General features: G+C 41.6%; 1 protein-coding gene across 3 annotated transcripts in view; it reads right to left on the bottom strand.

Annotated features, from left to right (window-relative positions):
• Window positions 1–13,352, bottom strand: part of fras1 (Fraser extracellular matrix complex subunit 1) — a 446,760-nt gene that overhangs the window by 59,397 nt on the left and 374,011 nt on the right. For all 3 annotated transcript variants that reach the window (XM_059646148.1, XM_059646150.1, XM_059646159.1), the window contains 5 exons: window positions 13,016–13,184; window positions 9,900–10,146; window positions 5,937–6,281; window positions 5,472–5,632; window positions 1,965–2,112 (listed from right to left, as the gene is read on the bottom strand). In XM_059646148.1, coding sequence (XP_059502131.1) covers window positions 1,965–2,112; window positions 5,472–5,632; window positions 5,937–6,281; window positions 9,900–10,146; window positions 13,016–13,184 — 1,070 coding nt within the window. The remainder of the gene's footprint in view (window positions 1–1,964; window positions 2,113–5,471; window positions 5,633–5,936; window positions 6,282–9,899; window positions 10,147–13,015; window positions 13,185–13,352) is intronic.

Raw genomic sequence — 13,352 nt, 5'->3', positions numbered from 1 at the left:
ATTTGACACCAAGTCATTTGAGGAAGTCTTGGCCCAAATCATCTGGGCATGGCAACCATCATCTGTACTGACTGAGCTCCACATTTCTGGCTTGACCTTCCAATCCTAGGCCCTTCAGGAATGCACAGCGCATCTCCAATTGAAATCCATCTTTGCGGTGGTAGATTACTGGGGCAAATCAAGCAATGCACCTTTTAAATGGCACTAGCTGATGTATTCTAGCAAGTTTTCATTCATTACACAGGGAAAATCTTTGTAACGTTTAAACAGCTTTTCAGTGAGTTAGTTAATGTGTGCGTGACGTAAATGGATATGAGGGGGAGTAAGTTGGCACGGTGGAAAATAGGTGAGGTGTGTCTTTGGATTAGATAAGGAGGGGCCTCAAAGATCAGGTTAATTCAGAGGTGGTGGTGGGGGGGGGGGGGGGGGGGGTGGTGGGGGTGGGGAGAGGGAAGTGAGTTGGAAGGTTGAGTCAGTGGCCCATTGGGGATTTTGGGAGGTGTTACTGGGGAGGGCAGTCATGCCATTCGGGATAGTCAGAGGTTCAGGAGGTGAATTGGAGGGTCAGAATACGGGCAGCTATTTGGGAAGGACGCGGGTAGAAGATTTGAGGTTGGGATGGTAGGCAGGATGATTGAGGGACAGATATGGTTTTAATCTAGCAACATTTCCTGTGTAACTATCAAGACAGGCAAGTCAAATTTGTCCTAAATCTCCTATTACAACTCAAAGTTAGACACTTTTTTGGACATGTCCAAAGAAAGAGGGGAATTTCTCCTTGGAAAATCGGTCAATCGCAATTCCCATGGAATGATGTGCTGGGATTTGAATGGTGTCCTGAAGTGCCACTTTTGGATCTATATCCATTCTCCAATTATCTTGACACTGGATGAACAGGATCATTAAGTCAGATGATTAAAAGCTTGGTAAGGTGGTGAGCTTTAAAGAGGACTTTAAAGAAGGAAAGAGGGGTGAGAAGTGGAGAGATTCTGGGTGAAAGTTCCAGAGCTTAGGTTGGTGGCATCTGAAGGAATGACCACCAATGGAGAAATAAAATTAGGAACAATCAAGCAGTCTAGACTAGAGCAGCATATCTCAATACAACATAGAACATAGAACATTACAGCACAGTACAGTGCAGGCCCTTCGGCCCTCAATGTTGTGCCGACCTGTCATACCAATCTGAAGCCCATCTAACCTACACTATTCCATGTATATCCATGATTGTAGTGTCAGAGTAGATTTCAGAATTAGAGAGAAGTGAGGCCATGGACTGATTCGAAAGCATGAATGACACTTTTAAAATCAAAGCGTTGTTTAGCCAGCAGTGATGAAACTCGATTTCAGGAAAACATCTAAAATAGGAGCAGGCTAGTTTCCCAATCCAACAAGAACAAGGAGTTTAAATAGATCTGGTGCTACCCTGCAGATGTTGGAGATCTGAAATAAAAACAGAAGTAGTGCTGGAGAAACCCAGCTGTTCTGGCAGAATCTGTGGAGACAGAAATAAATGTCACGTTTCAAGTTGACATTTTAAAGAAGCATCACAATGGATTCAAAATGTTCACTTTCTTTTCCTCCTCAAATGCTGCCAGAGCTTCTGAGTTTCTTCAGTACTCAAATAAATCTAACACTTGTTTCTGTAACAAATAGTAATCTGACCACAATGCAATATTCAAAGATAACAACAATGCAAAATATGTCACCACACATTCATTGGTGAAACTCTTATCACTGCAATCTTGTTTTCCCCCATTTAATTGGAATTAAACTGGTATGCAGTGAACTTCCTATCCAGCATTTATGATTAACTCGGACTACTGCAGAACTTGGCAGCAATTTACCATAGTCATAATTAGTGAAGATTGTTAAAACTATCCTGACACAGTTTAAGCTTTGAATGCTCAATTTACAGAAGTGTAATCCTCACTTTGCACTTAATCTTTTTGCTTAAAACAACCTACCGTCTTGATAGGAGTCATTGATAGCAACAATAGCCTGGTAGGGTTTCGTTAGCTCTGCTCCTTGGGCTGAGCTTAGGAATACAATGAAAGTTTCATTCCCTTCAATGATTGGATTCTGTACATCATCCAGAATAGTTAAAGTGCAGGTCTGCAAAGAAAACAGGAGTACAATATTTGAGTAAACTCAGAAATCAGGTAACTCTTTTGATAGGAATTCAAACAGAAAATGCTGACTACATTGCACTCAGCAGGTCTTCCAGCAACTGTGGAGACAGAAACAGAGGGTGGTGTTAAAATAATGGTGATGAGGACCTTGTCAGCCAGGTACAGAACTCCCACGGCCTCTTTTATAACGGTCTGCCATATGAGTTGCCAATTGAGTAAGTCCCATCCAACGACAACTCCCGACCAATCACAGACTGGCAGTTCGTCATTCTGTGAAAACCTGGGGGTTACTATTGACCAGAAACTGAATTGGACCAGCTATGTAAATGTTGTGGTTTCAAAAGTCAGTCAGTGGCTGGGAATTCTGTGGAGAGTGATGCATCAGCTAACTCCCCAAAGCCTGTACATGATCTATTTGGCTCAAGTCAGAGATGGAATACTCTCAACTTGACTGGATGAGTACAGCTCCAGCAGCACTCAAGAAGCTTGACACCATCAGGACAAAGCAGCTTTCTTGTCTGACACTCTAACTACCACCTTGAACAGTCACTTCCTTCATTACTGTGTCACAGTAGCAACAGTATGAACCATCTGCAAGATGTACTGCAGCAACTCAACAAGATTCCTTTGGCAGCATCTTCCAAAGCCGTGGCTTCAAATACTTAAGGTCGAAGGGCAATGGGTATACGCAGTCGCAAACCCCCCCACCCTCTCCAACATTATTGCCACTGAAACCGGAAATTCCTTTTCTCTAGTATTTGGATAGAACACAGACTGCAGCAGTTCAAGCCCACAGCAAACCACAAACACCAACTCAAGAGAAATTAGTGATGGGTGATAAACATTTGCCTAGCTGCAAAAAAAATCATCACTGGGTAGTGCACCTTCCAGTCGCAAACCATTTCCACTCCCCCTCCCATTCTTTAGCTGACATATCCATCATGGGCCTCCTGCAGTGCCACAATGATGCCACCCGAAGGTTGCAGGAATAGCAACTCATATTCCGCTTGGGAACCCTGCAGCCCAATGGTATCAATGTGGACGTCACCAGCTTCCCCCACCGCATCCCAAAACCAGCCCAGTTCGTCCCCTCCCCCCACTGCACCACACAACCAGCCCAGCTCTTCCCCTCCACCCACTGCATCCCAAAACCAGTCCAACCTGTCTCTGCCTCCCTAACCTGTTCTTCCTCTCACCCATCCCTTCCTCCCACCCCAAGCCGCATCTCCATCTCCTACCTACTAACCTCATCCCACCTCCTTGACCTGTCCGTCTTCCCTGGACTGACCTATCCCCTCCCTACCTCCCCACATATACTCTCCTCTCCACCTATCTTCTTTTCTCTCCATCTTCGGTCCGCCTCCCCCTCTCTCCCTATTTATTCCAGAACCCTCACCCCCATCCCCCTCTCTGATGAAGGGTCTAGGCCCGAAACATCAGCTTTTGTGCTCCTGAGATGCTGCTGGGCCTGCTGTGTTCATCCAGCCTCACATTTTATTATCTTGGATTCTCCAGCATCTGCAGTTCCCATTATCACTGGGTAGTTGGTGACTCTTGTTGGTAACCTACTCGAGGCTCAAGAATATCCTTGATCTATTTCTGGATATTGCATTGTACATTTATTTATTTGAATGTCTGAATGCCTTGACCACATTCAGTTGGAAGCACACTTGTCTCTGATTAATATGATTGTGGATTTTGCTCCTGGTCTAGGCCATAGATCGAGGTATGGTTAAGCAATTGCAGGAGGGTTGGCAGCAAAGGCAAGGGGATGACTTTCAGCAAGCAACTCTATCATCTCTGTGACACCCTTGATCTGAGCGCCTTTGAATGGATCTTTATGTAGTAGGTTGGATGCTCATCCATGATCTTTCCCACCTGCCTCCAAACAGTATATTTGATATTTCACTGAAATGTTCCTAACTCTAACCCTAACCCCTTCTCTAGGGTATTCAAACCCTCCTTGCTCATGAAGCCCAGGACTAATGTGGGCCTGGCTGTCATCAATCCACTTTGCTGAGGTGGTTATATGCACAGTTAAGTTCTAACACTGCTATACATGCTTGAAGTGCTGGCCAATTGGATTGGCTGCAGGCCTTGAAGATGTAATTATTTTTCCCTTCTTGGCTCAATAAAACAACCTTTGCTGCACTACTATCATAGAGCAACGAGGTGAGGCCAGAGTGACTGACCTTGACATCAAAGTCACATCTGAGCACAACTCCTCAGATAATGAAGTAGTTCAAATAGAGTAAGACCTGGATAATACATAGGTTTGGGCTGACAAACGACAAGTTATATTCATACCACGTAAGTGCCAGACAATAATCATCTCAAACAAGAGAGAATCTCATCATTGTCACTTGACATTTAATGGCACGATGATTGTTGAATCCTTCATTATAAGCATCTTGAGATTAGCACTGACTAGAAATTAAACTGAATGAGCCACAGGAGTGTTATGGCTACAACAGCAAGTCAGAGGCTAGGAATCTTGCAGTGAGTAACTCACTGCCTGACTCTCCAAAGTTTGTCCAACACCTGCAGTGCACAAGCCAGGAGTATAATGGAATGCCCTCCACTCCAGCTTCAACAACACTTAAGAAGGGTGACACCATCCAGGGCAAAGCAACCGCATCCACACTCAATTCCTCTACCATTGCCACTCAGTGACCATAATATGCACTCTCTACTGAATGCATTGCAAAAATTCACCATAGCTCCTTAGACAGCATCTTCCAAATTTACAACCACTACCACCTAGAAGGGCAGGGGCAGCAAATACATGGGAACACTATCATCTGCAAGACCCTCTCCAAGCCACTCACCATCATGTTTTGGTAATGTATTGCTGTTCCTTCAGTGTCACTGGATCAAAGTTCTGGAACTCCCTCCCTGATGGCATTGTGTGTGTACCTATGCCAAAAGGACTGGCAGCAGCTCAAGAAGGTAAATTGTCACCGACTTCTCAAGGGCAGCTAAGGTAGGCAATAAAAGCTGGATCAGCCAGCAATGCCCATATACCACAAATGAAGACACAACAATCTTTTCCACCAGGTGCACTTTGTTTCCCTTGGCCGTTCAACTATGAATCCTCACTGACAGAACTGATTAGGAAAGTAATCTATCAAGTGTCTTTAACAGTCTAAGAAAATCCCCGTGTTGAATTTTCTTCTACCTATGGATGAGATTATAAACTTAATATTTGGAAGAATCATTGATGTAAAACCTTTTCCATATTTCTTCTCATCTCATATATATTGGCACCATATATTCATCAATGCCTTAGTTTGAATACAGACCTATGCACACTCTGATATACTTTACATGAAGGCTGTTTACCTCTTCTGTTTTGCCAGGTGCAAAATCTATCTTCTTTGAACTGGGGATATAGTCAATGCCTGGAGCTGCAGAAGGAGGGTCTGAAGGGTGGGTCGCACACCATACTGAAGTGGGGGTGGACAAATCACTGCCATATCTGATAACTGGTATCTCAATGGAGCCTATAAAATAAATACATCTCAACATGACAATGTGTCTCCACCTGGTAAGAAAGTTTGACAGAAAAACTGTATTTTATAAATTTAAATTACAATTAAATGTTTCATCGTATTCAGTCTGCTCACAGTCCAGTCCCATTTACTTGTTCAAATTTTACCCAGTGTGTGTGCTTTATCAAAATAGTAAGCAAGATTATTTGGACTTTTTAAAAATAAAGTCCATAATACATTTATAACTTCAGAGTTCACGCTGCTGCAACTAGAGAGATTAGTGGATTGATGACGATGGGACTAATCAGGCGCCTACCTGCATCTTCACTAACAGTGAAAGAAGAGTTCCCAAGAAATACCAGGGAGGCATCATTAGGTCCATTTATAACCACTTTGGCAGTTGCAGATTCCCCGATCCGTGCATTGTATGACGCATCAGCTAGTGTGATCTCAAAGTCCTCTTCCTCCTCATATTCACTGTCATCAATCACCTGGACATCGCATGTTGACATGCTGACTCCAGGGCCAAAGACCACGCGATTCTCATTCGTCATTCCCCTGGATTTGAAATCAGAACCAGATTCCAAAGCATACAGGCTGCTACCTTTGGCTGTTTTTGGCACAGTGTAACAGATTGCTGAGACTGTACTGCTGGTGTCACCTACGCAATGACAATATAAAGAGACATTAGATATACTTTTATCAAAAACAAAATCACATCTATGACATGTAAAACCACAATCAGAAGCAATTGTTTCTTTGCTTTATCTTCTTTTAATTAGCATCTATCTGTCACTTACGATGGCAGTTACTGCCTTGTTGATGAAACAGCTAAGATTGTATTCTGCAGGACTGCAAAACTCTTAGGGTTGAATTGTATAAGTGCTCTGCATTGACAGCTTCAGCTCTATTTCCAGCTCAAAGGTAGGGTTGAGTGAGCCTCTGTCTGAGAAAGAAGGTGTCCTTCAATGGGCTGGGCTGAATAGGATGGAGGTGGGATTTCAGACCTTTAGAAATAAGGACACCCCCACCCCATCCCAGGGAGTTGCAGCCAATCAGAAGATGGCAGCTCTGTATGCACTAGTAGCACCAGCAACAGTTGTGACCCATCATCTTTTTCATGATGAGGGAAGCTGCAGCAGATCGGAACTTTGCACGTGTCAAATGGAGCTGAAGCTGTCAATGCAGAGCACTTATATAATTCAACCCTCAGAGTTTTGCAGTACTGCAGAATACAATCTTAGCTGTTTCATCAACAAGGCAGTAACTGCCATCGTAAGTACTGGGAACAAAGTTCTGAGAATCTACTGGGAGGCTGAGTTGGGTGGAGAGGTGAGTGACTGGCTGTTTGGCGTGAGCCTCGTCCAATGTAATTAAATGGAGGCAATGGTGGGATGAGGCCCTTAGGTTGGCATTGATCGCTCACTGTGGGTGCACCAACAGACACCACTCCTGCTGCTGGTGGGACTACAGCAACAGCAGGATTGGGAGGGCAGGGTGTGGGGCCCTCATTTTTTTTTAAATTAAGCCCCACTCACTTCAAATTGTTAGATAAGCAATAAATCCAGTCCCTGAGAAATTAATGCATAGGGTTAGCTAATCTCCATGACTTCCAAGTGTCGCTGTGCATGACTTTACTGCATTACTTCATGTGGTCTTGTGGTCACATCAAATCCTTCCACACATTATTGTAGTTGTTAACCCAATTAATTTTAAAATACAAATAGAAAAAAATGATAGATATGCATTGACTAAAGTGTTAAAAACTGGACAAATTTGAAGTACTCATGGAATTCTAGTTGTGATGTTCTCTTTCATAACTCTATGACTCTTAATTGTTAAAGTACTTGTGCAAATGTTCCTATAATGTGCAACATTGTTCAGTGGCCAAATTTCCTGCAAAAAATGGATCTAGATGGGCTTATATAGAGGAGTATTTTACATCATGATTTTTGGATAATCTGATTTGCAATTCAAAATGGCTGACTATGACTTGTAATAAGTGACATATAGCAGATGAAAGGCGAATTACAAAAGCATATCTGCTTTACCAATGGGTAAATGCCCTTCATGATTTGGTACTGTCTTACAACAAGATTGCATGTTCAGTTCTGTGTTTGGTTGGTTTTAGCATAAACAGAAATGAAAAGGACTGGAAAATCTGTCTGGTTTTGTGCATACAAATAATGCTGTAGTGCTCCACACAGCCAATGTGCAACATCCAAATGTTAATAAAGAAAAGCTACCCCATTGCTCAGTCACTGGTAACAGCCTTAAATCCTTTGAAACCTAAATACAGATTGTTACATTTTCTTCTTCAATGAACTCCATTGTACCACTGAGCAATCCTACATAGCTGATTTGGAAGGTATTGTACCAGACCAAGGATTCTACTGATTGATATGCTGGAGCTGATTATCCAAAGAATACTGTTGATACAGGTAATTACAGGAATACTGTCAAATTTAAGGATGGGAAATATCTTTTAACTTTTGCCTATACTTTATTCCTTTAAGAAAAATATATTAGAACATGAGCAATAACATAAAGAATATGGTGTAGTCATGTACCCCATTGGGACCAGCTAAGTCCAATATGACCACGGCTGATTTTTACTTCCACTTTGCTGTCCTCTCCTGAAATCTTTTGATTCCTCTTCTAAATTTATCTCCTGAAGAGACTTTTCCTCATCTTGGTCTGAAATTATCGATGTCTAATCCTGAAACTGTGCACCCAATGTTACAGATTCTCCAGCCGAGTAAACAACCCTCTCACTGTCTTTCCTGCCAAGTCACTTCAAAGTGTGGCATTTTTCAATGAACTGAATATTTCAATAAATTACAGGCGTTAAGATCAAAGATCACCAAAATTTTGAAATGGTCTTAACCCTGAATTAGCTGTTAGAATAGAGAATAAAAAAACCGCGTTGTTTCATTCAGAGATAGCAGGAGCTGCCGATGCTGGAGTCTGAGATAACAAGGAGTGGAGCTGGATGAACACAACACAGGCAGCATCAGAGGAGCAGGAAAGCTGACGCTTTGGGTCCAGACCGTTCTTCGGAAATGGAGGAGGGAAGGGGGCTCTGAAATAAATAGAGAGAGGGGAAGGCGATGATAGAAGGTGGATAGAGGAGCAGATAGGTGGTGAGAAGACAGACAGGTCGAGGAGGCAGGGACAAAGCCAGTACAGGTGAGTGTAGATAGGAAGTTGGGATGGGGGTTAGTCAGTGAGGAGGGAGGGGTGGGTAGATGGAAGGGAAGATGGATAGATCAAGAACGCAGGGATAAAGCTGGTAGGTAGGAAGTGGGGGTGGGGTTAGTCAGTGAGGTTTTCTCTCACCTGTTCATCTTTTCTCCCACCTACGCATTCCTCCCACCTCACTGACCAACCCTAATCCCAACTCCCTACCTACACTCACACCTGCACTGGCTTCATCCCTGCCTCCTTGATTTGTCCATCTGCTCTCCACCTATCTGTTCCTCTATCCACCTTTTATCACCACCTCCCCCCACCTCTTTATTTCCAAGCCGCCTTCCCCTCCCCCATTTCAGAAGAAGGGTTGAGACCCGAAAACATCAGCTTTCCTGTCCTCTGATGCTGCCTGGCCTGCTGTGTTCATCCAGCTCCACGCCTTGTTATCTCTGCCTTGTTTCATTGAAGTTTTACACCATAGTTTTTGATGAATTGCACAATTAACATACAGTTTCAGGTGCATGGATAATTAAAATAGGAACAGAAGGGGAAATTTAGTCATCATAGCCTGCTCAATGCGATCATAGCTGCTCTGCAACCTTTCCTCCATATCATTTACTACTTTTGGTTGATATAAATAAATAACCCTCAGATTTATGTTCAAAAACTGACTGAGCACTAAATGTTACTTACCAATGAGTATTCCAAACTGAAACTATGCAAAGTAACTAAATCTAGTACATAATAGATGACACAAATGCAAATGAGTTTAAAAAACTTACATAGCAGGAAATGTCTAAAATTATCCATAATCTTAAAGCTCTAATTTTCAAGAATGTACTATGGCATAGACTTAAATTAACTGCACTCATGTTTGCTTCAGAACTGCAATTGCTCAATTATGTGCTGGTTGGAATTTATGAGAAAATTGAAAACTTGATCTGCTGTTTAAGATGAAAGTTGATAGTATTTTACTGTTGAAAAGACAGCCAGATTTCATCTTTTCCATTTCTTTAAATGTTGTATCAAAAAATATATAGTTATTTTAATTTGGTGGTACATTTCAGTGAAAAGGAATGACACAGACCTTTCCTTTCTACTGGGACAAACAAGAACCCAGCACTTTCATTGACTCGGTATAATTTCTTGTCAAACTGTAGAGTGGGCTCGTCTTCTGTATCATTGATATTCACTTTAGCTCTTGTAATCTTCCCGAGCAAGGCATATGCAGGCATACTCAACTCCACGTTAAAACTTTCGAGGTTTTCAAACACCTGATCGTCATTTATAATAATAGTGCAAGCCTTGGTATCCTCTCTCTCATCAAATTGAACCTATTGAAGTACCAAGCATATAGAGACTGTTTAATGCCTTTAATACATAAACAAAGGAAATCGATTTCATTGTTTCTCATTAGTTCATGTTGCAATTTTATTATAGAATGTGACTGCTCCATCAAGGAATGTTAACCATCTCTTAAAATATACTATGCCTCAGGTCTGGTTTTCTTCCTTATCTGCTTAAGGAATTGACACAAACTGGTTTTTCCAGAGGACCCATGGATACAGTCCATTTGTATCTCTTCCAAGTACATATTGTCATGTGGAGGTCTCAAAAAGTCAGCGTCAGCAGAATAGTTATAGAAAGCAAGAGAGGTGAGTTAATGCTTTACTCATCTGTTGTCCAGACCCATGCATTTTTCAGCAGTAGTCAATAAATAGCAAATAGTTTTGGGAAACTGATCGTTGTGCTCAATTATTAATCCAGCTTAAATCAATCAACATAATACACAAGGAGCAGCCAGACCCGCAGGAACCCAATTACGTACTTGATGATGCATTTCTGAACTAAACCATTAGGAAATATTTGTTTTGCAGAATGTGACCTATTAGTTTCCCATGGAAACCTTTAGCTGACAGGGTAGGCATCAATCATACTGCTTACAGACCTCATGGCAGAAAGGTTACAAAAGAACGGAACACATAGGGCTGCAGGGGAGATGAGGAGCTGTAAGGCTGCAGGAGGTGGAAGATGGGGCAACCTCAAGGGATGGCTAGGGAGAAAAGGAAAGTGCAAGGAAAGGGAAAAGAAACAAAAACGATGTCAGGGCAGGGTAAGGAGACTGCAAGGTTGAGACAGTGAGGCTGCAATTGCAAAAAAGACGGAACAGTTTTGAACCTGGCAATAAAAGGTACAGTCACCTAATGACAAGCTTGAAAATCTCACAATCGCTAATGAACTGTGCGCAAAATGTATGTGCCATCTCTAGCTTAAGGCTGCATACTTTCAGGATCTATAGGAGGAGAAATGAAGCAGATGTTTTTGTAATGAGCCCTGTGTCCACTGTTAAATTTAAATCTGAGATTGAGATCTGAGAATGTAGTAAAGCGGTAGTAACTGCCCTATTAAAATATTCCAGCTTTGTACACATGCAACAGTAACATATGAGGTGTGACCTTACCAGTTTATGAAAGGTATGTTCAAGGTTGATAGTCATTTTTTTTGTAAGTACAGAAGTATGTTCTAGTTATGTTGAAAATAAACTTCTGTTGCTAACTTAAGTCTGTTATCTTGTATCAATTTAAATACATTGGTATCTTAGAAATTAATGCTATCATGTGTTGTGACTTTAAGTTTGATGGGATTTATAATTATTGGTGTTAGTGATGCATTATTTGAATTCTGCTTCTGTGCAAGTCCAAACAGTCCATTCGCCAATGGGAATTCAGAAGGTAATGACTACATGGCTGTATCAGCTAAAAGGGGTTCATGAGAATGGAAAAGTAACCACTAAAAACTAAGAAGTGGTTCCTGCAAATCAAAAGCAGCTGTCAAGAAGAGACCTCAGAAGATGCGCCCTGTTTCCTTGGACTTACTTCAAATCACTAATTCATGTTATTAGGGACTTCCTGAAACAGGGCCTGGATGATTAAGAGAAAGCATAACTTGATGAGGTGCATATGACCAGGTTTCAACTATCATAGCTCGGTGGTTGCACTTATCTGGCAATCACTTTAGTAATGTTCCAAGTAAGCAGAGAACTAGCTGGTACTGTTGCAAGTACATTTGCAGTGATCATGTAACACAATGCTAGCTTATTCAGTAAAAAGTGATGCTTTGCTGTGCCCAGAAATACAGCCTGATTTCAATGCTGGCACACATTAGAACTAGCCGAGAGGGATGGTGGTGTGAACTGGGGCCAGACAGCAGTGTAGCGTGATGCAAAATCCAATTTTGCTCTGTTGCAAACAGCTTCAAAGCCACATCAACAGCTGTTGAACAAATGGTTGGGTATCCAGTGTTCTGTCACTCCCCTACAAATTGATGTCTGCAGCTTAGACTTGCTGTCTTTTCTTTTGCAACAGTCACTTTGTGGTAAAGGCTCAAGCCAAGCTGATATTTTTGCTGAATTTGTTAAATTTAATTTAAATACAATTTTACACTCCCACCTCTACCTCATTGCTTGCACCCATCTAAAACTGGTCATGAAGCTAAAGAAACAAAGGGAATTGGTCTTCCATATAATGTCTGGCAATGGAGTTAAAACAGATAATATTGGACTGAATGCCTGTTGTACATCCTGAAGGTTCAAAAGTTTACAGGGAGAATCAATTAACAGTGATTGCTTCAGTGACCAATATCAGGTGAAATTAGTAAAAGTCACTACTGTTCAGGTCTAAATAATATCAAGAATATAAAACCTAAATTGACAGATTAACCTAAAACTGCTTGATAGAACTTTTGCCTTCTTATGGTAAATTTTCCTCCATTGGCAACATCTCAGGAGCAAGCATTGTTTCCACATATATCCATGTCTACACTTCCATAAAACTTGCAATTGCAGAAGATATAGGATTGGAATTTTCTGGATCTATTCCTGCCCCCGTGTCATTAATTCACTGGAAAAGTGTTTGAAGCCCAGTGTGAAGTTATTGTGACAGACCAGGACCAGCTCTGAAAAAAATATTCAGCAAACTTTCCCTTTAGATTTTCTGACTTTCCCAATCCACGATATATACACATCTGGCATCCAACCAACACTGTATCCAAAAGAAAAAAATAGCTGTCACTGCAAAATGTAATCTTTTAAAATTTTAAAGCAACAAGTTCAGACAAGTAACCGTCCACTATTAGTTCATCCATCACTTATGCTGTTGCCCTAATACATAACCAATACAATGCAGACATAATGCTTGCACATACCTGCCCTGCATACTCCACATAATCTTGTTGACCCAGCTTTGAGCCAGCTCCAGATGTAGATGTTGCTGACCCTTGTTCAGTGCGGCATAGTACAATGGCATACTGATTGAGATTGCCCGTCCTTTTCACTGTGACACTTACAGAGCTCGCTTTCTCACTGACATTGTAACTGCAAACAAGACAAGTGCTGAGATCAGTTTTTAAAGAAAACACCCTCACTGAAAATTTTATTGGCATATGGACAGGAATAGATTTGAAGATGACAAATGGGAATCTGATCATGACGATACTAATTACTGTTAGTTAGCCTGGCACTATAATTATACATACATATAGA

The sequence above is a fragment of the Stegostoma tigrinum genome, chromosome 1 (assembly GCF_030684315.1).
Source record: "Stegostoma tigrinum isolate sSteTig4 chromosome 1, sSteTig4.hap1, whole genome shotgun sequence".
In the NCBI taxonomy this organism is placed as follows: domain Eukaryota; kingdom Metazoa; phylum Chordata; class Chondrichthyes; order Orectolobiformes; family Stegostomatidae; genus Stegostoma; species Stegostoma tigrinum.
The sequence above is the reverse complement of the archived record's forward strand: the minus strand, read 5'-3'. Positions and strand labels throughout refer to the sequence as shown.